Here is a 27,098-nt window from a genome sequence, read left to right as displayed (position 1 = left end):
ATTTCTTTGTTAATGAGAGTTATTTCTCCCTTGGCAGATGTATCAATGGATAGCCATGGCTTTGCTGGAATAGCCATGCATCTGCACAGACATTCATGTAACGTACTTATTATGAGAAGTGATTATTTAAAGGAGACATAATTACAATGGAGACTCATCAGTATTAGTGCGTTAATATGGGAGAGTCCCATTTACAATTTTGGTGTTTGCCCAGATTTTTTTAACATATTCACTTATTATTTATATTACTTTTGTTCTTTTAGTATTTTTCTTATTAACCATGCTTTCAACTTATTATATGTTAGCTTCAAAGAATAAACTATTTTTGTAAACCGTATCCGAACTTTTATTCGAAAACAATTGTTCGAAAAAATTTGTTCGAAAACAGTTGTTCGAAAACCAATTGTTCAATTCAGTAATTGTTCGAACCAACATTTTACGAGCAATTCTTCGAAAACAGTTGTTCGATAGTACTCTAATTATTAGTGCATACTTTCTTGATTCTCAAAGTTTGTATTCCATGAAAACACAATAGCTTCTATTTAGTTTAGAGGATACACCCTTTGCAAAAAGACATGGCTGAATATATTCAGAGAGAGAAAGGAAGAGGCCTACTATTAATGGACAGATTCATATATGTGAAGGACAAGCAAGTAAAGTCAAAGATCTACTGGAAATGCCTACATTTTGCGGAAAAATGCAAAGGGCGCCCTATAACGATCACTTCTACTAACGTTGAACATAATCACTCAGGAAATTCGACAAATGTTGAAGGACGGAAGTTTTTAGATAAAGTGAAGACTAACGGAAAAACAACACGAGATTCTCCTCATTATATCATGTCTAAAGCATCTTCAGAATTAAGTTGTTGTGTTGCAGCCGCTCTACCGCAAACCTGCAGCATAAAACGAACAATCCGTCGAGTGAGGCAGGAAGAGCAATGTGGATCAACTGTTTATCATCGAAACGAATTAATATTATCAGAAGAAGATACGAGAACAAACAAGGGCGAATCTTTCTTGCTATTTGACTCCGGAGAAGCAGAAGACAGAATGCTCGTATTTTCAACCCAGAAAAATCTCAGCGTGCTTGCTTCATGCAAGCGTTATTTTATGGATGGTACCTTCAAAACTGTGCCAGTTATTTTCCAGCAATTCATGGCATGTAATACCTTTGATTTATGCCTTATTACCGAATAAGAAAGAAGAAACACACCAAATTTCTTAGAACTAGTTTCACTATCTTCTAACCGTGTTCTATCAGGCTAAATCATGTAGTGGACGAGCAACATTACCTGGGATAAACCTCAAATGGAAAAATACACGAAGCAACTTAAAACCAAAAAGTAAATAATTACCCGAAGTGAGAAATAATTCCCCTACCTTCTTCCAGTAGCCCTTCTCTTGTAAAGATTCCATGTAATTCTCAAGTCCCTTATAATCCTCCACTTTGTGCAAGTGCTTTTTGTTCATGACAATGATGATTAGTCCACCTGTGAAATTGAATGAAAAAAGAGAAACTTTCAAGTCAAGGGTTACCTAATCAAATAGAACAGTCAGCTGATTCAGCAGGAAAATAAGGTAATTCTAATTGCAAGGAACGTAACCGCGAACACGACATCCACTAGGGGATTGGGGCGTCTAATGTATTTCGCCGTGTTTAGTACTGGCCCCGGGGGTTTAATTACAATCAACCACCCAAAAATAATGGTAAATTCTTAATAAGCAACCCGAATACTATAGGAAACTGTAATTATCAAAGAAATACCCGACGCTGAGTTATTATTTAGATTTACCTTTTCTTATTCCATACACGAGAAATTTACAGTCAAGAATACTTCTTAGAAATGTCAGAAAAAAATGTCAGAGAAAACCTAAATCAACAAGACTCACCAGGTTTAGTTACCCTTATCATATCTTCAATACCCTTAGCGGGTATGTGCCCCTCCAGCATACCTCCTGCGCAGATGAGAACATCGTATGCGTCTAGGAAAGAAAGTGAAAGTTAGGTGGTTAAATAGTATTTATTTATTCATTCAAAATGCGTTTGGTATACCGCAGCTAAAAGAATAAGTATTGAATTCTTTCCTGTATGGGTAATTAAATATTAAAATTTTTTCATATGGCCAATATTCACAATGGGTAAAAAAATATCTTTAGCAATTGGTATTAGGAAAAAATGTAGGGGTTTAATGATAAAAAAATTAACTTTCCTTGAATATGCAGTCAGAAAGAGGAAAACCAATGGAAAACTACTAGCGTCAATTTATTAATTCTAAATTAAATCTGACAGCCACAACTAAGAAAATTATGCTAAAAAAACTAAAGCACCAGGTTTAGATATGTAGGGAGAAAAAGTTTTAATTCAGTGAAAAATTGCAGGAATTTATGCTTTTCGAAAATTGTAAAAAGAGTAGTCCTAACTTTTGAGAAAAAATACCCTCATTATGAGGATTTAGTTGACACCAGCCAAACCAATCATACAGTAGAGTTTGATGACCACCTTTCACCCAACTAGACTGGTCTATCAATGGTATTCAGTAAACGCTGAGAATGGCTACATGCTTGCGTAAGTATTGGAAACTGATATGTTACTGACTTAAAAATCAACAGAGAAAACCTGAAAGTCTGTCAGGTGCTGGGTTCTAATGAGGAAAGTAATACAGGAAATAAATCCAAGGAAGGAGAGGGAAACCTATGACCAAAAGTGCTGGATTTATTGATAACAACGACTGACTCTTAAAAAGGCTTTAGCCTTCTGACTGAATTTTGTTAACATCTATGGTTCAAATTAATGCGCCATTTCATTTCTAGATCCTGTGTTGCCTGAAATAAAATTGGCAATATCCTGACATCTCGTACTTTCCTAGTTCACAGCTGGTCATATTGGTGACCTTATAATGATAATCAATGCCAATACTATATTCTATAGTGTTTGCTTCAAATAAGAGTATTAAACAAGGTGTCAACTCTTTTATCTGCCACTTATCTTTTTTTATTCCTGGACCTTGCCCGGGGAAAGCAATAAAAAGATAAGATAGGAAGAAGGGACAGGTTTAAACATGAAGGAAAAACGATTACGATCATTCTAAAGCTGAGCGTCAGTAGGAGAGAACCGATACTTTAGCTTACGATCCAAAGATTAAGGATTCACTCTTAGATCTGCATTGCATTTCACAGCTTTTGAGCAACAGTGGCGTACATCCGTGCCCAGAATTTCTGTCGTAAATACTTCGATGTATATCATCGTTACAATAGCGTTGTTATTAGTTCGCTTTATCTAAGAGCAACCTACAAAGATAATTTTGCAGCTCACGTCTCCAGAAGTCAGTTAACTATTGCAAATCAATGTGGACATGATTTATGGGGTGAACAGTTTAACGCGAGACTTGTTTTTTTAGACTTAATTCATGATCTCAGAGAAAATCGAGGAATTTTTTTTTTTTTTTTTTTTTTTTTTTACTGTTCATGTGTAAATTATAGAGAGACAGAGAGAGAGAGAGAGAACTCAGGATTCAAATATAACGCTGTTGATAAGTATAAATAGTTACAATACTATTCGCTCTCCATTCTGCAAGCATTGAAGCAAGGCCACAGTCATTTCGAGACACCTGCCACACTCAATACTTACCACTAGGAACAGATTTTGCCCCATCGCCTAAAAACTCTAAGTATTTCTTCGTGTAAACTCCAGTTGTTTCTAGATGCTTCATCATTTCTTCGTTGGGTTCAAGTGCGTCGATTAATCTGTAAGGCATAGGTAAATATTCTTACATAAACAATAATGACTTCTGTTATTGCATTACTAAAAAATTCTTGTATCTCCACAATGTCGCAAATGAAGTTTTCCAGGCATGGGTAGCTATACAAACTGACATTAGCACTTATTTACATTGACATGAAGATGTAGTCTGAATTGCTCCCATCTGCGTAATTTTTCAGGATAGATAGATAGATAGATAGAATGTACAATTTAGGCCGAAGGCCGAGCGCATGAACCTATGAGGTCATTCAGCGATGAAAGAAAAGTGGAAAGTAATAGGAAGAAAACTTCGCAGTTGCACTATGAAACAATTGTTAGAAGTGGATGGAAGGAAGACGGAAAAATGAGTGTGAATGGAGGTACAGTGAAAGGAATGAAGGAGGCTGCAACAAGGAACTTTTCCAGGATGACGAAAAGTAGGTCTCCCAACATAACTGTCCTTAACCTATCCTAACCTATCAGACACCAGAGTAACTATTCATCTCCAACTGACGTATTTTAAACTTTTAAATAAAAGTTGTTTACGTTTACGAGATAAAAATACAACAGAAATGTATAAAAAATTATGGGCTCTTTGTAAAATGAGATCGTAAGAAATACGGTGAGGCCTATTGTATTATAAGAAGATATATCGACCTACAATTTGATGGAGGACTGTCCACACCAACTACACCATCTGAAATATCAATCAAACACATAATTCTCTGCCTCGGCCACTAGAGGCATACTGGAATATTAAGGAAATGTGTCCTACTGTTCTTTTCACCCCTCAGTCCAGGGATCAAACGCCAGTTGCCTGGATTTGTGCCAAGAATACCCTGAAAGTTATGAATCAGTACTGGCGCAGCTTTGCAAGCAATTCTTCTTTAGAAATGTATTATTGTCTTTCTTCCACTGTTTCCACAGTTGTTCCACTTTCCACCTTTGATATCTCTTGAAATGAAAAGTTCATTGACACCATTTAACGCTGCTAGTAAACTTGTCACGCAGGTTCGTGGCATTCTGTGAATCCTCTTGAGAGACTTTTTAAACAACAAAATGATAGTACTGTAATATGGGGAAAGGTTATATAATCACTTAAAAATTAAGCATACAGTAGGGTAATGATAACAAACAGGGGCTGTTAAACATTGAAAGCAACAATACGACAGTGTCAAAAAACCGTCAAATTGTGCACAGAGTAAAAATCCCATTATAAGTAACAGAAGTGGTGAATGAGAATTAGCAAAGCCACAAACAAAAGATCATTGGCAACAAAATAAGAAAAAGGGAAATATACTAATATTTATACAGAGTCGTACCCGTACAGCATTATACATAGTGAAGTGAACCAATCAAAAACTTCTTTCAGTTTTCTTCTGAAGAATGAAAAAGAACACAGAAGGGCAGTACAGCTTAACTCTCAAAGGGAGTGCTATAGCTAGGCATTGTTGGGAAAATGGCCATAGGATGAATTTTAAAAACAGTAGGCTTATATATCAAAGCAATCAAATCAGTCATAGGAGGGTTGTAGAAGGAGCACTCATCAGAGAGATTAAAGTAATAGAATGAAACAAAGTTTTTACCTCAGAAGATCCCATGAGCCGAGTTTTGATATTAAAAGAAGCTAAGATTGACCCTGCTGACCTGGAAATTAGGTTTTCTACCTAACAGACTTTTGGTGACCACTCCCTTACCCAGGATATCAGAGCGACAAGAGGGGATTAGCAACACTCAAGGAAACCAAAACAAACATCACATAAATGACAGCTCAACAAAAAAGAATTTCCAGAAGACTGCTGGGCCTTGACCCAGGCTGACAACCTACACATCTCTTGAAAATGGGCCACAGATACGGCCTGAAAGTACTCGAGTTTGGAGTAAAATTAAATGTAAATACTTAGAAGTAAACACGTTATACACAGTGATTTCGTCGGTTTCTTTTTCATTATACGTAGTTTTACCGCCACGAAGAGACATTTCTGGCGTGGCATTTATAGATCTACTCTGTTGCCATTTTACCATAACAACATATGTCCATCTTAACTATTTTGTCAGTACTTGTAGATGTCAAAGTCACTCTACACTTCAGTCAGGCCAAAACTTTATTGCCATATCGTATTCAAGCAATATCCAGTCATTATTTCCAATCAATTATTTTGTCAAAGAGAGAGAGAGAGAGAGAGAGAGAGAGAGAGAGAGAGGTTTGTATACACTTGTTTATTTTCTCACTTGTCAACCTTACTCTCTGTTTAGCTTGATTTCATATTTCCTTGTTTACCAATTCATTCTTTACCTATGATATTAAGAGATCAAAATATTTGTAGTAAGGGTAACTTCCTCCGTACAAATACCTTGAGCCCAGAAGGTCCGCCCCTGGAGAGAATCTAACAGCTTATCCGTGGATTTTAACGCAAGTGGAGCTTTTCGAAATATTGGCAACAGTGCCAAAATGAGATGCCATGTTGATAGAAAATGTGATTCCGTTTTATTGTTCTTGCATAAAAAAAACTAAACGGTTCTTGCATATAAAACAACTTTCTTTATCGTGACCTATGTACGTAATTGACTTAAAATTCTGCGTAACGAAAAAGATGATATTTGATATCTGTAATGGGTGAAATGGGTTTATCTCTCTGTCGTTGTTATAGATTTGGCAGATGTGTGGAGATTAACCACACGTGGGGAGCCCTGCCAGAGAGCTCATTTAATTTTGGAATGACTATAGTAGCAAATGGTAAACAGAACTCACTTGAAGCCTCTGGAACTGAGTTCGAGCCCCACGCTTCCCGCGCCCGCGGCAACATCCAACACCCTCAGGCTATGACGCTGGTCTTCTGGTACCCGAGACGTCACCTCGTCGGCGCCAAGCAGGTAGCCTGTGTAACCTCCTGCAGTCTGTGTTGAATGGAATACCAAAAGACATGAGTTCTGTCCTGAATTTTGCGATATTCATTAGTGCCTGACGAGAAGGCTCTGACTAGTGCCATAGCGTTCTCTATACCTTATAGCAGTAACAGAGGGAAAGCCATAGAATTTAGGTGAAGGCCAAGCACTGGGACCTACGAGCTCATTCAATGTTGAAAGGGAAATTTAGAGTAAAAAGATTTCAAAGGCGTAGCAAGAGGAAAACTTCGCAGTTGCACTATAAAATAATTGTTAGCAGAGGGTGGAAAGTAAAATGGAACAAAGAGAATTTGAACGGAGGTACAGTAATAGGAATAAAAGTGGCTGCAGCTAGGGCCGAAGGGATGCTGCAAAGGACCTTCAGGAACGCCTACAGCGTATCGAGTTCGGTGTATGACAGATCTACCCTTTTACGGGGCTAATAGTAACGCAGGCTCTGATTCTCCTGTGAATATCTAATTAATAAACCAGTTTAAAAAGCTACACTTCTCTAAATTGGTATGACATTAAGGATCCTTCTCTCTCAAGAACACCAATCAAGATCTAATAATGTTTTTCAAAAAATTTGACTTTCGTTAAGTTTTTCTTTAGAGAGAGAGAGAGAGAGAGAGAGGAGAGGAGAGAGAGAGAGAGAGAGAGAGAAGAGAGAGAGAGAGAGAGAGAGAGAGAGAGAGAGAGAGAGAGTTGATTTGCATGCTATATATTTTTCCTTACAATGCCAGTTAACTTTGAGGAAGTTGGCCACGTTAACAAAGCTAGTTACCCTGCGAACGGTCGTAGTTAAAATGGAGAATAATGAATAATGGAATAAATAATAGATACCAGAAAATAATGAAAAATTATAAAGGAATATCAATGATCAGTTATTAAATAAATATATTACTTAATTAATAAATCATTTACTGAAATACTCACCTCCACATATGTTGGTGCCCATTCAGTGTAAGACTTGATGACCACTTCTTTGCTTGTTCCCGGGGGAAAATACAGGAAATTAGTCAGGTGAGTTTCACGCTCCCCAGGCGTCATATATGCAGTCTTTTGAAGCTGAAAAAAGATAATATATATATATATATATATATATATATATATATATTATATATATATATATATATATATATATATACGTGTAATTGTGTATTAAGTAGTCGAGTTTATCTTTGTATTATTCAGATCATACAAACTATACTCTAAGGTCAAGTGCAGAGCAAAATATTTCCGCGCGACAGAAAATGTTTAAAATGAGATTTTCGACTCAAGAGGGCAGTTGACCATAAGTTTCCAGAACCATCTTTTATCACAAATTCTTTATTATCAAATTCATGTATTTCTCAATTTTAAACAAATTCGTTGAATAGAAGTTTAATCAAAGACTTGTTTGGCCATATCTGTTACGAACTTTTATATTCTGGTTCACTGGCCGCTGTTCTGTGCTAGGAAACCAAATCAACAGACTATAGCTTCAAACAAGCATAACAAGGTAGTGGCAACACCAAACACAAGTCTATCTCCTGATTTAATTAGAAAAACTCTTAACAGTGCAAAAAATACTCCCAGACTATGTCATTTACGTTGACATGAAAATTATAAGCAAATTTACAAAACCTTTACGCTATTTCAAAATATAGCTGTGATTACAAGGAATCATTGACGACGAAGTCATAAAACCAACTATACACACACAAACGTACAGTAACCACAAAAATTGCAGAATAGGATGTACAGAGATGCTCAGCCCCCTCGCCTCACAATGAAATAATTTAGGTTTCGGCTACTGGAAACGCAAGTTGCTAGCATGCAAATTGGACAGAGAACAAGGGATGAATTCCCCCAAAAATCGCTGTAATCTCAATTTAATCGAGCCTTCGTTTTACCCATCGGGTTCACAATTGTTGAATTACTTCGTGACTTGCTGCAAATCATTACAAAGGCTAAGCGTCGATTAAATTAGATAAAAGATAAAATTTTAAAAATTAAAACACTGTGACAACTTTAAGTTTCTTGGTCTAGAACACGACCCAAAAGAGAACACGTCTGATCTATGCGAATGGTAGAGCAGGAGCTGCAAGGGCTTCGTTTGGCTCCAGCAAGGAGCGTCTTTTTCGGATATTTCAAATTTATAGCTATTCTACTATATGGAAATTTCTTACTTTCATAACTCTAATTTATAAAATATACAACCTGTAGTGTATTCCTCAATAATAAAAGAAAAGAGTAATATCATTTCAACACAAAATCATCGCGTAAGTTTTCATTCTCGTCGACCATTCCTAATGATCCCCAAACGTGACTAGATAGAAGGTTTTGAGGGCAAAATCCCTGCAGGAAGGTTTTGTCGACAATACCTTTTATTTTGGTGTAAAAATCATATCAAATCATAGCTCTATACTGCATTCTCAGTTTTTTTATCTCTCTCTTAACACTTTAGAGTATACTTGGTATTCAAGGATGTCAAATATCTGTGGTATTTAGCTACGAGGCAAATGGAGGACAGAAAGGAAGCCTTTTTTTATTTGTTCCCCAAAGCACTAAAACAAAACAAAAGCGTTCATGTTTACATAGGCCTGTAGGGGTTAATGCCATCAATGCACCCCGTTAGTAGTTCAGTGTGAGCTTAACGCAAGTGTCTGCAGCATCCCCTCGGCCCCTAATCACACACAATTTTTTGGCCTTGTACTTAGAATCTATTCCTGCTTTTATTCCTCCATCTTGCTATTCAGCTTCGCTAAATCTTACTTTTGGTGCCATAGCGAGTTTTCACGCAGTTTCACTTTCGATCCATATACCCCTACTAATTTATATCATTTTATCAATAGCTGAATATATATATATATATATATATATATATATATATATATATATATATATATATATATATATATATATATATATATATATATATATATATATATATATATATATATATATATATATATATATATATATATATATATATATATATATATATTATTACAAATATCAATTAATTATATACAAACTTTTTATGATTACATCAACAAAATAACATACTAAGTACATTAATTATATGAATTTAAATATCATTCACATACTTACTCGTAAATTTTTTTTTCAAGTTCAAATGCATTTGATAATACTCATTTTATGTACTTTATTTTACATTTTAATATTGAAATTATTTGACTTGATAAACATCTCTTCTCTGCTATACCACAAACAATTTACATTCTCAATAATAAGTATACTTAAAGTATTTTTCTTCTTCTTTTCTCTATAATCGATATCCAACATCAATACTTTTATTGGATACTGAACTTTTATATCACATACCTCTTAAATCAAATTCTGGAACCACTTCCAAAGTTTTTTTAGCATATTTACAAAAATGAACAACATGCAGATGATTTTCAAATTCCATACATTTATTGCATAAATTATTATCAGCAATATTCAATGTCTTCAGTCTTTCCTTAGTAGCCAAAGATTCATACAAAATCCATACATAATACTTCTTTGATTTGATAGGAGTCAACGAATTTGCATAATATGGTATTCCATATATTACCTCAGTTATGCAACGGGTACCTCTCAATTACAATGGGCTTATGGAAAATTATGGAAAATTAGGCATTCTCAATAATATTCCTTACATTACCAATAATTATATTATAAAAGGGAGTAGCAACATAAGACATATTAAAGCAATCTTCTACAACTCACAACAAATTTATTCTAATACATGTGTAATATAAGGCTAATTCTCGTCCATAACAATCAAATAACATAATATTCAAGAACGTACTTGTTAAAATAGCTGCTGCTTTATAAAACACATTAATAACCCCAATACCACCTTCTGTTTTTGGCAGATACAAGGAATCCCTTTTAATTGGTTGGTAAGTTCCACACCACAAATACCGGAAAACAGATTGTTCTATAATCTTTGCTCTCTCTTTCCCTAATGGAAATACATGACACATGTACCAGACTTTACTTAAAATAAGAGAATTTACAAGAATAGCCTTTTGATAAAAACAAGTATCGAGTCGAAAGCATATTTATTTTTACCTTAACTTTATTGATTAAAGCATCCCAGTTTTCATATACCGTTTTGTTATAATCATTGGTTATCAATATGCCTAATACCATACACTTATTGTTCTGTTGTATCCAATCAAGTGGCCATACCTTTTTGTCCTTCCAATTACCTAAACCCATGACACAGGTCTTATATCTATTTAATTCTGCACCAGTAGCTAGCTCAAATTGCTTTATAATACTAAATACTACTTTGATACTTCTTTCTTTACTAAGAAAAAGTGAACTGTCATCAGCAAAACCTACCACAAAACACTGGAACCAATTAGGGAGGTTCACTGGCACAATTTCCTTGCTTTGTTTAAATGTTCTGTATAGAGATTCTTGGAACAAAATATATGCTATCATTGACATAGGACATATTTGCCTTATGGATCTCTTAACAGGAAAAAAGCCGCTAACAATCCCATTTACACAAACTGCACTCAGACATCCAGTATATAACATTTCAATTTTCATGATAAACAACTCACTAAACCCCATCCGTGAGAGTGTTTAACACTTGAACCTCAAATTAACTCTATCAAAAGCCTTACTCTAATCCAGGTTAACTAGAGCAAAATCCAAATTATTTTCATTTGCATAATAAGTTACATCCCTAATTAGAGTACTACATTTCACTATTGACCGAACAAAACTGTTTTCATAATATAACTTTATGAAGAATCTATTAGCCAAAATTTTTGCAATGCAATTGTAATCTGTATTCAGTAAAGAAATAGGTCTCCAGTTTTTAAACACAATAAATCACCACTTATAGGTACTCATTTCAAGATACCCTTTTTTTGGCTTTTTCCTAATTCAAGGTCTAAATCTATCGCAAACTTAATCATTTCAGAAAACGCTGACTTAATTACACTCCATGTCTTTGAATAGAATTCCAGAGGAAGACCATCTTCACCCAGAGTTCTCCCTTTATTCATCTTCTTTAACGTATTAATATCTTGTAGCTGTTCATCAGTATTTATCTTTATGGATAGTTTTTCATCGTGATCCTTTACGTGACAGACTATCGCCTCTGTGTTGTCGAGCGTCACACCGCTTTCTAACCTCAGTTGCCTAATACTATTTCGCTTCCCTCTGAGTTTCTCTTTACCTAATAAATGTGCAGATAATCTCTCTCCGTTTATTCTCTCTTCTGTCCTTAACTTAATCTTTATACCTTCACATATTTCATCTTTTATTGATTTCATTCTATCTTTTATAGCCTTCATCTCCTCAAATTTATTGTAACCAACAGAAGCTTTACTTGATAAGTATTCAAGATAATTTTGCAAAAACGTTAGAGTGCCATGCTTCACTTGTATAGCTTTTTCAGGCAGTATATTGAAAAACTCTTTTAATTTTGGTTTCACAAATGTATCCCAACATTCCATAATGTTGGAGTATTTTATTTTTTCATTTGTAAAAAAATGCCAAATCTTTCAAATTTCTCGATGAAGTCGTCCCTCTCCTATAATGAAACATTTACCTTCCATATTCCTCTACCTATTTTACAACAATTATTAGGAAGAAATTCAGTTAATATCATATTATGGTGTGTCAAAGATAATGGAATATTGTTACAATTCTTAATATTACTGTACAAGTCAGTCACATACACACGGTCAATTCTTGAAGCATAATTACCTAGTATGTTTGTATATTAGGGGGTATTGTTCAATGAAAACCCGGGGTCTTTCAATCCCAAAGGCTGTTCTAAAGATTTAAGACCTTTTGATACATACCTCTCATTACCTGTACTAACATCTCTACCCGAAAATACGCAATTGAAGTCAGCAGCCAAAATCAAATTTGATATGTTGTTCCTTAAATAATACAAAATATCCACAGAGAACAAGTTCCCCCTCTCTCTCTTTCTACTTGAACCTGACGGTGCGTATACATTCAATAAGGAGAGATTTATATCATTATACCGTATCCTCGTAAATAATATATTTCCAGTGTCATCCTTTTCACTGTTAACAACTGAGATATTTGACTTTTTATTAAACAGAAAACACTTACCACCTTTACAGCGAGTAGGCATATTCATTACAACTTCAAAGTAGTCCTCTAAATATTTTATCTTATTCACATCTCTAATATTATGTTCTTGAACGTATAATACATCAATTTTAGATTGATCAACTAACATCTTTACTTTCAACTGCTTATTAAGCTCATTTAAACCACAAATATTTAATGAAGCAGTCACTAAAGCCATTTTTAAGGATATATTAAAGTGAATGCATACTAATTATCTACCTATTTTAGCCAGTTTAGAACATTTATTTTTACCATTACTATTATCATCATCATCATCATGTTTGTGTTTACCAGAGTTCTGATCACTAGAAAGACCATGATCTACTATATTATCAACAAATATATCCTGGCTCTCATTTAAGGGTTTTGACAACTCAAAAACAACAAAACATTCTCCTTCGCTATTATTCGATACTTTTAAGCATTTCTGACCATTGCCTTTTTTAATGGAAATTTTTACACCTGAACTGTCATTAACAGTAGTTTGCCATTTTTGTCGTATGGTATTTGAATTTTATCTCCGTTTCTATTCTTATTACCCTTTCCTTTAGTTCTATTGTTGCCTTTCTTTTCACTCCCTATTAAGGTTTCCTCAGGAATTTTATAATTCCTCATAGACTCAACATCCATACCATTTTCACCTTCACCCCTTTCTTCTTTATGAACTTCTTTTTCCGTTGGTATCTGCTCGTCTTCTTCACTGTTGACTATTTCTTCGGTTACTGTTTGCATGTCGTCTTTGTATTCCACCTTTATTCCATTTATAATTTCTTCATTGTGCACTTCTCCTGTTTCTACTTGCACAACTTCATCAGTAGATAACTGCAAACGAGCACATATCTCGTCGCCACTTATTCACTCATTCGATAATCTCCATTTCCCTCTTCTAATCCTTCCTTTTTTACCTTTTTGGTTTCCCTGAGTATTTGCTCTTGGACCTTTGTCAGCTTCACTATTTGTGTATACATCAGTTTTATCTTCACTAATATCAATTCGTCTTTGGCAATCATTTACCTCTTGTCCCTCAATGTTATTTCCTTCTCTTATTTGTTCTCTATTTTCACCATTATCCTTCTCAGATTTATTGTCATTTCTTTGTCTGCTTATGTCAGGGAAGCCTTTTTCATTCCGCATACTAGTTCCTTCCATAATATCGATGCTACAATCTTTCACTAGATGGCCTTCTTGTCCGCATCTGTAACAGGTTCTTTTCTGTCCATTATATAACATAATTAAGTTAAATCCAGACACACTTATCGATGAAGGAATTTTATCTCTAATCTTCATCTTTATTGTCTGTATCCCATTCAGCAGGCCTTTCAGGGGTCCCATACTGAATCTGTTGCTTCTTATTGAATCCATTTTTCCATATCTGCTCATAATATTTATTATAAATTCATCAGACAATTCAAAGGGTGCATTCCTTATCGTACATATGTATACGAGGTACTTATATTCACAACTTTCACACTACCTAATTATCTTAATTTGCTTATCCTCAAATTACCTTGCTATTTCCAAGAAATTGTTCTCTAAGCTAAACCCAACTACTACTTTATTCCTGCTTTCATTCTGTACACCCAAAATGTCAGCAATACCAAGTTTCAATTCTCTGAATAAGACAATACATACATTTTCGATGGACATATAACCTCCCAGGAATTGTAGACCAATGGAGTCCTTTCTCCTTAAAAAGCTTGGAAACGAATCCATGTTGTTTTAGTACTATTTATCATAAAACAACAAAGAGGACGGGTAAAATAAAAGTTTCCACTTAGGTCTATGTACTCACATCACTTCACGATGCTCCATGCATTGTTAGCAGTGCTTGAGTACATTACATCACCAAAAAATAAAGGCCAAAGAAAAGAGCGAAAGTAAACACAGGATCCTGTAACGATGTCTTCTTCTTCTCTAGCTGAATATATATGGTGCATCACTATGCCGTGACCGGAGATAATGAGTTAAAAGCCACACTAATGTATATGAGACCGAATTTATCAAAAAACAAAAAAGGTTAAAAAAACAGGGTGCTTCCGATCGTTTGCACAACGGCCCTCTTTAGCCAACTGAATAAAAAATACTAATTCCTTTTTTAAAGAGCCTAGAATGTCACGAAAAAATGAAATTCACTTTTTTTAAGAAAAACAAGTATTTTTATTCAGTTGGTTAAATTTTTATTGTATTTGGTTAAAAACAGTCTCATATATTATTGTGGCTTTTAACTCATCAATAGCTGAATGGCTGAGAGTTCCTAGTGCTTGGCTTCATAGCCGAAGTACCTCGTTTCCCTGATTCATTCATGTTACTGTAAGAAAAAACTATCTAATCATTCTACTTATCGAATATGCAGCAGATATTCTGAAGAAAGTTGATACAGTAGAAAGGAATGAAAACAAGATCTTGTTGGATTGTAGTAAGTCCCATAAACACGATATACGCGGCCAAGAGTTATGCCGTCAGAATTCTTCACAGGCCTAGCTTAAAAGTTGGTGTTGTCTACATTCATAATGATCGATAGATAAATATTAAATATGTAAATACTTAATATTGCCCGTTATGACACAGAAACGCTAAATGATAGCAGACAGCGCAATTTGAAAGATTGATTCATTGAGAGAGAGAGAGAGAGAGAGAGAGAGAGAGAGAGAGAGAGAGATTTTCTCCACTGAAATACAAAATTACTTCCATGAGAGGGAGAGAGAGAAACGATAAAATTGTTACATGTTCTATTCAATGATAATTTCATGTTTATATTTTACATTTCAGGTAAAGAGACATTAAAAAGGAATCCAACATTACGTGCAGAAAATGGAGGCCGGAAACACTGAGAAATCCAATCAGGATATTCTGTAAAATTACTGACTGATGAGAGTAAGACCGTAATGATTTGTTTTGTTGGAAAACTAAGGAATAATGTATAACATGGTGATAATATTGGCACTATACTGAAAACCCCTTAAAACCGGATATCCTATTTTTTTTTTTTTTTTAATGTAACAAGTTTTCTTTTCCCACAATGATAGTACTAAGTAACCTAATGGCATGAGTCTGAATGACACCAAAGAAAACTGAAAGTATCAAAATGTTGTGAACACTCTTCAGTAATAAACTTTTGATATTCAATAAACTATCTTTAAAAAACGTTCATAAGCATTCCATTTATATACTTGCATAAATACAAAGAGCAAAAGGATGACAGGAAGAATATAAACCCCTGAATGGCAAAGGGAAAATGTATAAATCAGAGGAAAGCAAAAAGAAATCATACTCAAATCAAGCAAAAAGTAATTTACCTAATCTGAATCGCTTAAACATTAAAGTCACTGATAGTCGTGAACACAATTATAAAACAACAGCTGTATAAGTATGCCGATAGACAATCTCAGGCTTCAGAAAAGACTTGTCGAAAGGTACAAATGCTTTCGAGAGACATTATCGACAATAAGTGCCAGTAATGCTTTGTTATTCACCAGAGATCATATTATTATCAAGTTATCAAGTAGTGAAATAAATCCATAAGAAATACATGAAATTAAAGTGAGAACCCTAAACATATTAAGAACATAATTTAGTCAAACCAGCTTTACAACCCGTGCCGTTCCTGATTCCATCTTTCCTTCTCCCTTTGGTGCGAGACGAACCTTCAGCCAATACAACTAAGAGTGAACTGATTAAACGATAGACCAAGCAAGCACAGATATGGTGGTCTCACAGGACTTGTCTCCTGATGTTACTGGGTACCAGCCAGTCCAGTGGAACGTGTCTGCTGCGTAGTGCATTAGCGAGGTTGATAAATTCATCCTCATGGTCCACATATCACGTTGCATCTACACGTGATAAACACAATATAATTAGTACGCTGTGTACAATGGAGAGGTTGATAAATTTGTCTTCATGCTCTGCACTTATCACGTTGTATCCACATGTCCAGATGAGTAGGGGGAAAGGGCCCAAATCCACTCAAAACCAAATCTGCTCAAAAACCAAATCCGCTCATCTCCAGACATAGGTCCTTTTGAGGGGCGGGTTATCCTATATCGATTGCGATGATAATTCTAAGTTTCTTCAGTATCTTCTTTGGGTATAAAGGCGAAGACGTTTAAAACTCATGTTGGTAAACTTAACAATGTATTTGCGAAACTACATCTCTTGAGTAGGTGCAAGAAGTTGTTCAGAAAACTTGATTCTAAGAGAGGAAGTAGAAGTCTGAGATACAATGCATTTACAAAATCATAGGAGAGCAAACCTTAGCTCAGCATACAAACATACATACAGATGAATATATGTCAACATGGTTTCTCGATGCCCCGACCAGAGAGATGGTAGAGAGTAGTAATAGTAAAACATCTGATCCCAAGATCAATGTTGGAGACAAGGTATTTTTAAAAATCAACGTGAGAAACGAGCTGAACTATAAGTTAGGCCCAAAATTTGAAGGTCCTTTTAGAGTCATTGAGGAAAAGATTGGAAACAGATTTGTAGTCTTAGAGGGAAAAACAGGCCTGTCGAAATTAACACATATATCAAAACTGAAAAGAGTGGTAATTAATATAATGTCGCGCAGTTGTTGCCTTTTTTTGTCTGTTTTTTGCAAATTGTTGGTGAAATGTGTTTATTGTTTTTATCTTTCATTTCTTCTACTATTTTTTTTTCTTATTATGCGCAAACTGCGGCATTTTGGCGTAATATTCAGAGTTCAATATTTTGCGTTGAAAGTTGGTTTGAAAATATGGCGAATTTCTGTTAGAGCTGAAAGATGTGATGATAAATATGTGATAATTCCTGTGTGTATGGGGTTTTGGAGCAGAATGTTTTTGGTTTTTTGGGGGGATGGTGGATTTTTTGGGGCTAAGTTTTTTTTTTTTTTTGTGGGCTATAATCTTTGGCTGTTGTTTTTCTTGTGGTTCTATTTTTTGGGCGGTTATCTGAGCTTTTACGAGCCGAGAGGGGGTTATTGGGGTTTTATGGGTTTCAGTGAAGATGTATTTTATTTCACCAGTGGTTATATTGGGTGGTTTTCTGTGTTTTATATATTGAAGAGGCGGTTATGTGGTTTTATATACTTGTGGTACTATCATGGGTGAGTTATGTTTTCAAGGACAATTTTTTGGGTACCTTTGGTGATATCCTAGGGATAACTTTGTGAAATGGGGTTATGTAGTGTTAGTATAGAATTTTTGGGGCTATTTGGAGAATAATGATTTCTGAGGTTGCAAATCTGATTAGACAAATCTATAGTGCGCTTGGAGATTTGCACTGTTTTCAGAGATGGTGATTATGACATTCCATGGGGATGTATGTAAGGGGTCGATTCCGGTTGATGAATTTGTTGCGGTAGCAAATTCCGTAACGATACATACTGCACTTATGGGGGAAAGCATTGGATTATATATATATTTTTTCTCTGTGTACGTTTTGTAATGGGGAAAGTTCAATTATTATTGTTATTATTATTTTTTTTTCTTTTCCTACGAGAGATGTCATAATTGGGGTTGAGCTTTACATAGCATTTCTATTTTAGACAGGAGGTATAATTTTTCGGGGCATATGAGTTAGATACAAGGGGTGTTCGGCATTATATTTCATGGAGGTTAATTATATAAACAGTAAAAGGGTTTTGCTGTTAGACATTATGGTTTTTTTTATAGTATGTTTGTCAGATATAGGATTACTTGTGAGGATTCAGTAGGTCAACATCATATTTTGTTTAGTGAGGAATTTTTAATACTTGACTATGAGATTGGGTACATTAATTAATGACATGTTTGTGTGGTAAAGTAAGGCTTTAGTTATTTTATGATCATGTAGACTTTTCAAGTACGGACACACAATGACTTTAGAGAATTCCCAACTTCACGTGATGTTGACGTCAGAGACGGCTTGGTTCTACAATACCAGAGGTTTTGTCTACACACGAGTGGCGATGCTATGGATCGCCTTTGCAATGGATGAGATGTCGTCGGTGGATCGTCTCAGGATATGTTCTTGGATAAGTCAGGAGTCTGCATTCTTCTACGAGGCGGGTGCGAGTCGCACTTGCATGGAAGTCACAGGATATTTCCTGGACAACGAGGTGGTGACCACTTCATTAGAAAACGTCGAATCTACAGTTTGGCGACGAGGGGGTGTTGGATACACTACGAGAGTCGCAGATGCTGAATAATTGTGCGTGCCGAATTGTTTCGAGATGGTTTACATGCTCAGCCTGCGTCTACAACTATCCGACAAGTTTCGCTTATCTTAGAGACGGATGAATTCTTCTTCGGTGAGTGTTACACAATTCCAGCTGTTGTGTTTATGACGTCCATAGTGATAGTCGAAATATGTGTTATGGGGGCTATCATGCAAACATTATGACCATTATATACTAGTTGCTGACGTGGTGAGCGACAAGAGTGTACAAAGGACATAGGCGGCTGACACATATTAAAGGAGAAAGCAAATTTATCGGTGAATTGTAAAACCTCAGAATTTTTTGCTTAGAGACAAGAGAGGGCCTAGCGACAAGCCTTCCTCGAAGGCTTGAGGAAATGAAAGAATTGAATTGATAATCATACAATGGAAGGTCGGAGAAGCTCGCCGTTGCTATGTGATTTTTAAGGTGTGTTCGGATATGTGCATGTGTTTGTGCGTGTAATGATGGGTCCAAACACCCGACACTGGAGAGAAAGGTGACACTCTCCTGAGATAAGCCATAAGGACGGTTTGGAGGACTCGGGGTCAAGAAAGCCCATCAAAAATGAATGGCAAATTTAAAAGGACTTAGGAAAGGTTGCCTTTGAAAAGAGAGAAGTGTAATGTGTATACATTTATTTAATACTTAATTATGTGTTGGGGAATATAATAGATATGTCTCTCTGTTTCAGATGGGTTCACAGCATTATACTAGAGAATGGGATTCTCTAAAAGACTTGACCATTTAAATGTAGTGATTAATAATTTGGGAGTTTGGGAGTGATTACTTAGTCTAATTCGGGAGAATAGAATGACAATTTACAGTCTTTTGTGGGTCAGACTTAGTTTCTAAAGTTACGTCTTTTAATCACTTTGTTCCATATCATGTTCAGCTAGCTTGGGAAAGAAAACCCATATTTTTGTATATACAAGAATTCATTAGCCTAGCTATATCCTAGCTTGACACCGTTTGCAGAGAGATAATCAGCAGCTGAAGGTAAGAGAGTTGTCACTTGCTTTATTTTTTATTTAGCCAGTGCCGAATGGTCAAATATGCTCGGCAATATATATACTATATTGCGACAAAGTGCCAAGTATCTGCTTACTACACTTACCAATCGGAAAATAGATACCTCACAACAGCCAGACACATGAACCTTCATCTCAGATAAAATACGACTGAAAGGCAACAGTGATCCCTTTAAAACTTATTAATTATACAAAATCTTTGACTAAGTTTATTAACACAAGTGTAAGTTTAATCTTAAATGTAATTATATTAATTAAGGCGTTCACTACATCAACAACTTTTAAAAGTCAAAGTATATCCCTAGTTCTAACTTACTTCAACAAAGCTGAAGGAAAACAGCTCAATTACTTCTCTATATTTCTACCTAAACAAAATTAAATATACAGGTGAAAAAAAAACTCATAAAAATTTTAGAAACAAAAATTTATTAAACTTAAAATTTATAAGCGAAATTCACAATCACAGGGAAATTTATTATTACTGGAAAACCACAGAAAGTTTAATACTTTCTTGAATTAATTATTAAGTAAAATTAAATCAAAATTAATTTACCATAAAAATCCAGAAATTAAACTATTCAAGTAAAATTCAAAGTGTAAAGTAACCAATAAGATTTGAAAATTAAATCACAAGTTTTAAACAACAATAAAACTTGAAAAGAATTCTAAGTAAAGGCTAAGTAATTCACAAGTGTTAAACTCAATTAAATATGCAATTATTAATTAATGAAAACAAACAAGTTAATCAAACAAATTGAGAATGCAAAAAAAAACAATGCATCAGAATATTAAATTCACCACCAAAATTTGAAAAACACGAAATGGTGCTACAGAATATAAAAATCACACACTTCAAAAGAATTGAACACAGAACATTATAATTTGTAATGTGTAAAGAATGAAATAGTTTCACCAAACCCCCTAAATAATGTTTTTAAGTTGCAACTTAAAACTTGTAAAAACACATCACATTGGTATACCAATTATGCTTCAAGTGCAACTCGAATTCACTATATTACTCCAAAAATTCACCATAGTATTCCAAAAATGCCCCGTTACACACTTGTACAACGTCTGCTCAGATTCCACAAATAAACACTAATAAGTAAATAAATCTAAAACTAATAAGTGACAAATCACTAAGTATAAAATCTTTACGTTAATGTAAAATCAAAATGCTCTCATACTGAAAGAGAGAGAGAGAGAGAGAGAGAGAGAGAGAGAGAGAGAGAGAGAGAGAGAGAGAGAGTCCGATTGTTTATTTAGATGGACTGTCAATGAATTTATTGTTCCATCACTTTTGCATATAACTAAGGAAGACAATAGTAACCATGCTAAAACTCTAGTGCTTCATAAACGCTGGATATCACAAAGTTGATTCTGTCAAACTCTATGGCAGGAATATTATTCTTATCAATCTATTTTAGATCTTTTTATGCTAAATTTTATTCTGAAATATAACATTCTAGAACTCAATGATGCCCTCCATATTTCGATAAGAATACTAATATTATAATGAAATGACCAACTTCGCATTATTACATCCACTCCTATTTCTCTTAGAATTAAGATAACAAAATGAATGGTTTGCTGTACAGAGAATAAAATAATTTTTTACAAACACTCCATAGTATTCTTAATCCATAAAGCCTCCAGCTGAAATCAGAAGGAATTAGAAGTGTTGGGCTTGTAAAGAATACTGTTACGATAAGAGCCCAGATTGTGATGGTCTGGGCTAAGGAGACGAAAAAGTAGAAGGCTTGATAAACTGTGGGAGGATTTACTGGAGAAGAGTTTAGCAGAAACATCAAGACAACTGACCACTAGCTTAGGGATAGCAGGGAGGATAAAGAACACTCTATAGTAACCTTATTCGTTTCCAAAAATTTTGACAAAAATTGCTTTCAATGTTTGCCGTAGCATTTTATGCTTCAGTACGAAGAGGAGATTGTGACTGAAGACGATCGATTGTAACAAATTGTGTTGACAAAAAATCAACTCAGGTTATACCCTTTTTTATTCAAGGACTCTTCAAATGAATTCTGATTTTTTAAAAATCTGTAAAAATCACTAGATATAAAGACAAATAACAGAGCTGATGAAATGACGTTCATTACAACTGGCATACTGGTTCCCAATGATGGGTCACATAACAGGAAGTCTCCAAATCTTTATCGTTACAGTTTTTGAGGATAATGAGCTACAACATTCACGTGATTATATAATGTAAATAACCATGTACAATGTATGTTTAGCCTACAGCATTCAAGAAAATGCTTCAACTGACAATCCACATCTAATAATGCATTATTTCATAATAGGATATGGTTACATTTAACGGCCTTGCGCTAGGTGGTAACCCTATAACCAACGCTTGTATAGTAGCCTACAACAGTCGTGATATGAAACAAGACAATCTAAATCTTGGTTTAAGGACATAAGTGAAAGGACAGAAGAAATGTCACGAAAGCTTACCAAGGCAATTTGTTATTCAGAGCCGATCTTCTGAATGTAGAAAATGGGGAAGAGAATAAGTTTTAAAATCTTAGTGTTAGTCTGCCAATCCATCGTTACTTTGGTGCCGTTATTTATCAAGAAATTCATTGTTATTTTACCGTCAGTTTATTTTATTTTATGATCTCAAGGAGCAGCCAAACATCAAATACTAACCATAAAGTCTGAGCAGAGATAAAAAGAAGAAAAAAAAAACTATCGGGTAAAGTTTTAATTACAGTGAAGCAAGTTACAATAAACAGCAATTATGCTCTGTCATTGTTTTGGAGGTCATAAACAACACTAAACCTCACTCCCAAATTCAATGCTGAATTCATTATGGTGTCCATACATGAATACGTTTAGAAGACAAACTTACAAAACCCTATAGGTAAAGATGATTCCTTCACAGTCTGAAAAGTATTTCTGCACTGTTTTCACTTCCACCTAAAAAGAACATGAAAATTTTAGTTTTTCCACAAGAAAATATCCTAAATTTAGTTTAAAAATTATAAAGAACACTGAACAGAAAAGTAACCTGCTCTAAACAACGTAATGCATAGCCATAAACAGACCAAGCATGAAATTTAATCTTGAATAATGATTATTTGATCATTCCTTTTTCCACCATCTGGGTGATATGCTTGTCCTTATAGAACAATTAATTCCCGACAAACTCCCGATACACTATTTGAAAGTGGGCAAAATGGTCATATAAAACGGTAACAATTGTGACAGATATCGATGAGGATTTGACATATGTCACAATTATGTTACCGTTTATTCGTTCTAGATTAAGCTGGCCTTATGCCGGCACGGGGTTTTAGTCTGGAGGAATCCTCCAACGATTGTTTTACCTAAGTTTCATTAAAAATACTACTTCTTCCACTTCGAAACACCTTGTAAACACACAGACAGTAGGCTAAATGTACACGGTCAAGGGCAGAATATTACGTGTCTATGCCCTAGTCTGCAATAAGTAATACTGTAAAATAAGACGCATTGAAATAGATACCTTTGGTAAGATCCAGGAACCTACTCAGCTTCTACCGACAATAGAAACTGAAATGTGGTTTATAACGTATATGGGATTCTTTTCGACACAAGAAAACCTTGTTGTCTGAAGTATACTCTAGTCTAATGTCTATAGTATTCTATACAAAGTCAAAGACAATGGGTTTTCGAATCTTGCGCTGTTTTAAATAATATCAAATAAATTGTTATGGTACGATAATGTACGGCATGTTTTTGTTTGGACTATTAGGCATTCAACGGTTAAAATGGGCAATTATATATGTTTTAGATTGAAGGGTACAGGGTATTTATAGGCAATATTTTAGTAGGGATTTTGCATGTCCATGATTGGTTCTGGAACCTATCCCCACAAATGGGGCCTAATATATATAATATATTAATATATATATATACGGGGTATATTATATATATAATATATATACTAAATATAAAATATATAATATATATATAATATATACTATTATATATATAAATTTATTATATAATTTGGATATTATATATGATATATATAGATATATATATATATTATATTATAGTAAATATAATATTATATATATTATAATATCTATATATTATATCTACATATATTCTAGTTATATATATATATTTATATATATATATAAGATATACATATATATATATCTATAATATATATTATATATATATATTTATATATATTAGAATATTGTATAATATATCTTATATATATTATATATATTATAAATTATATATGTAATATATAATATAATATTATAGATATATTAAATAATATAATATGTATATTATTATATGTTTATTATATAATTGTATATAATATATATATATAAAATATATAATTAAATATATTAATATAATAATATATTATATACTTAATATATATACATATATACATGCATATAATATATGTATATATATATAATATATATATTAGTATATATATATATATGTATATAGTATATATAATATATAATAATATATATATTATTGTATATATATATATATATATATATTATAAATATATGCATAATATTATATCTAGTTTGTGTGACTGTGTGTGCACGTGTATTGGCCTGGTCGGTAAAAACACTGAAGTCCTGATATTATCTTCTCGCTGATTCGAATACATGAGAGGACAAGATTATTATCAACTAAAAAAATTTCCAACTCGGTTAAAACCTATTTTAAAAATATATTAATTCCAAGTTAGAGCGATTTAGATATTAAAGTACACTTATAAATTAGTGCATTTATATAAATCAAGGTGATGTGATAAAAAGTCATATATATATATGAATAATTATCACATCGAACCGTGAATCCATTTATATATCAATCAAGCTACTAAATCCTTTAATATCTAAATTCACTTTACCTCCCAAATGATATATTTTCATATATGTACCGAAGGGGAAGTTTTTAAGGTTGATAATATTTCGTCCCCCCATGGGATCGAACCACCGTCCAGGTGGACGGACGAAATCAGGACAGTCAGTGGACGCTATCCAATCAGCCAACAGAGACGCTATAAGTTCATAACGATTCTGACCTTACTCACCCTCGATCTGGGTGCCTTCGTATTAGAATCGATATGAAACCCGTCTACCATGTTGGCCAATTCAAGCGTTTGACCAGCACGTAGCCTTTTGTTATGAATAATTATCACATTCGAACCGTGATCCATTTATATATCAATTCAAGCTACAAATGTCCTTTAATATCTAAATTCACTTTACCTCCCAAATGATATATTTTCATATATGTTACCGAAGGGGGAATTTTTAAGTTGAAAAATAATTTCGTCCCCCCATGGGATCGAACCACGTCCAGGTGGGACGGGGACGAAATCAGGGACAGTCAGTGACGCTATCCAATCAGCCAACAGAGACGCTATAAGTTCATATCGATTCTGACCTTACAAATACCCTCGATCCTGGGTGCTGCGGTAATTAGAATCAATATGAAACCCCGTCTACCATGTTGCCATTCGAGCGTTTGACAGCACCGTAGCCCTTTTGTTATGAATAATTTATCAACATCGAACCGTGATCCATTGTATATATCAATTCAAGCTACAAATGTCCTTTAATATCTAAATTCACTTTACCTCCCAAATGATATATTTTCATATATGTACCAAAGGGTAATTTTTAAGTTGATAATAATTTCGTCCCCCCATGGGATCAAACCACCGTCCAGGTGGACGGGGACGAAATCAGGACAGTCAGTGACGCTATCCAATCAGCCAACAGAGACGCTATAAGTTCATATCGATTCTGACCTTACAAATCACCCTCGATCTGGGTGCTTTCGTAATTAGAATCGATATGAAACCCCGTCTACCATGTTGGCCAATTCGAGCGTTTGACAGCACGTAGCCTTTTGTTATGAATAATTATCACATCGAACCGTGATTCATTTATATATCAATTCAAGCTACAAATGTCCTTTAATATCTAAATTCACTTTACCTCCCAAATGATATATTTTCATATATGTACCGAAGGGGGGACGAAATTATTATCAACTTAAAAATTCCCCTTCTGTACATATATGAAAATATATCATTTGGGAGGTAAAGTGAATTTAGATATTAAAGGACATTTGTAGCGTTGAATTGATATATAAATGGATCAGACGGGTTCGATTGGTGACAATTATTCATAACAAAAGGCTACGTGCGTCAAACGCTCGAATTGGCCAACATGGCAGACGGGGTTTGGGCATATTCGATTCTAATTACGAAAGCACCCAGATCGAGGGTGATTTGTAAGGTCAGAATCGATATGAACTTATAGCTGTCCCCTCTGTTGGCTTGATTGGATAGGCGTCCACTGGACTGTCCTGATTTCGTCCCCGCCGTCCACCTGGACAGTGGTTCGAATCCCATGGGGGGGACGAAACTTTTATTTCAACTTAAAAATTCCCTTCGGTTACGTAAATATTGAAAATGTAAAATTTCATTTGGGAGGTAAAGGGAATTTGAATGTATATTTAAAGGACATTTTGTAGCTTGAATTGATATATATATATATATAATATATCTAATATATCTCTCGATTAAATATCTATATATGTTAATATGTAATATATATGCATATATTAATATATATTATATAATATAGTATATATATATATTATCTAAGCATTGGTCAAGGCCAGGTAACGTGACTTCGTCCGTGACTGATAATAACATAGAGAGAATAGAGGAGAGAAGAGAGTGAGAGGAGTGAAGAGAGACAGATCCAAAAGTCACGAAACGGAAAGTGAAACGACTCGTTACTGCCAAGGACCTTTTCGCAATCTAAGTAAAATATGCTGAGCCGAAAGGCCTCGCAGTAGGTCCATCGTTTTTACTTTCATTTATATACCATATTCCATCATGTTCCTCAAATTTTCGTGTTTCAGTTATGTTAGATATATATAATATTATAGATATAGTATATACTATATATTATATATATATATATGGAATATGCATATATATTATAATATATGTTTTATTATTATATATATTATAATATAATATATATTAATATAGTTATAGATATATATATATTATATTATTATTATCTCTAATTATATATATATATATTCTATCTATATGTCATATT

At 34.1% G+C, this 27,098-nt stretch overlaps 2 protein-coding genes across 4 annotated transcripts in view; both read right to left on the bottom strand.

Moving 5' to 3' along the window:
• LOC135209743 (uncharacterized) overlaps positions 1-27,098 on the bottom strand; it is a 157,361-nt gene that overhangs the window by 12,078 nt on the left and 118,185 nt on the right. The window contains exons 1-6 of one of the 3 annotated variants that reach the window (XM_064242517.1): positions 16,335-16,491; positions 7,564-7,695; positions 6,494-6,639; positions 3,631-3,746; positions 1,893-1,985; positions 1,383-1,492 (exon numbers count right to left, since the gene is read on the bottom strand). In XM_064242517.1, the coding sequence (XP_064098587.1) occupies positions 1,383-1,492; positions 1,893-1,985; positions 3,631-3,746; positions 6,494-6,639; positions 7,564-7,695; positions 16,335-16,367 (630 nt within the window). In that variant the 5' untranslated portion in view covers positions 16,368-16,491. Of the gene's footprint in view, positions 1-1,382; positions 1,493-1,892; positions 1,986-3,630; positions 3,747-6,493; positions 6,640-7,563; positions 7,696-16,334; positions 16,492-27,098 lie in introns of those variants that run through there. The other 2 variants (XM_064242519.1, XM_064242518.1) reach the window with 2 other exon arrangements.
• Positions 22,168-27,098, bottom strand: part of LOC135209741 (thiol S-methyltransferase TMT1B-like) — a 597,585-nt gene continuing 592,654 nt past the window's right edge. The window contains exon 7 of the mRNA XM_064242516.1: positions 22,168-22,899. Within this exon, the coding sequence (XP_064098586.1) occupies positions 22,828-22,899 (72 nt within the window). The 3' untranslated portion in view covers positions 22,168-22,827. The remainder of the gene's footprint in view (positions 22,900-27,098) is intronic.

Source organism: Macrobrachium nipponense, chromosome 38 (genome assembly GCF_015104395.2).
Source record: "Macrobrachium nipponense isolate FS-2020 chromosome 38, ASM1510439v2, whole genome shotgun sequence".
Classification (NCBI taxonomy): domain Eukaryota; kingdom Metazoa; phylum Arthropoda; class Malacostraca; order Decapoda; family Palaemonidae; genus Macrobrachium; species Macrobrachium nipponense.
The sequence above is the reverse complement of the archived record's forward strand: the minus strand, read 5'-3'. Positions and strand labels throughout refer to the sequence as shown.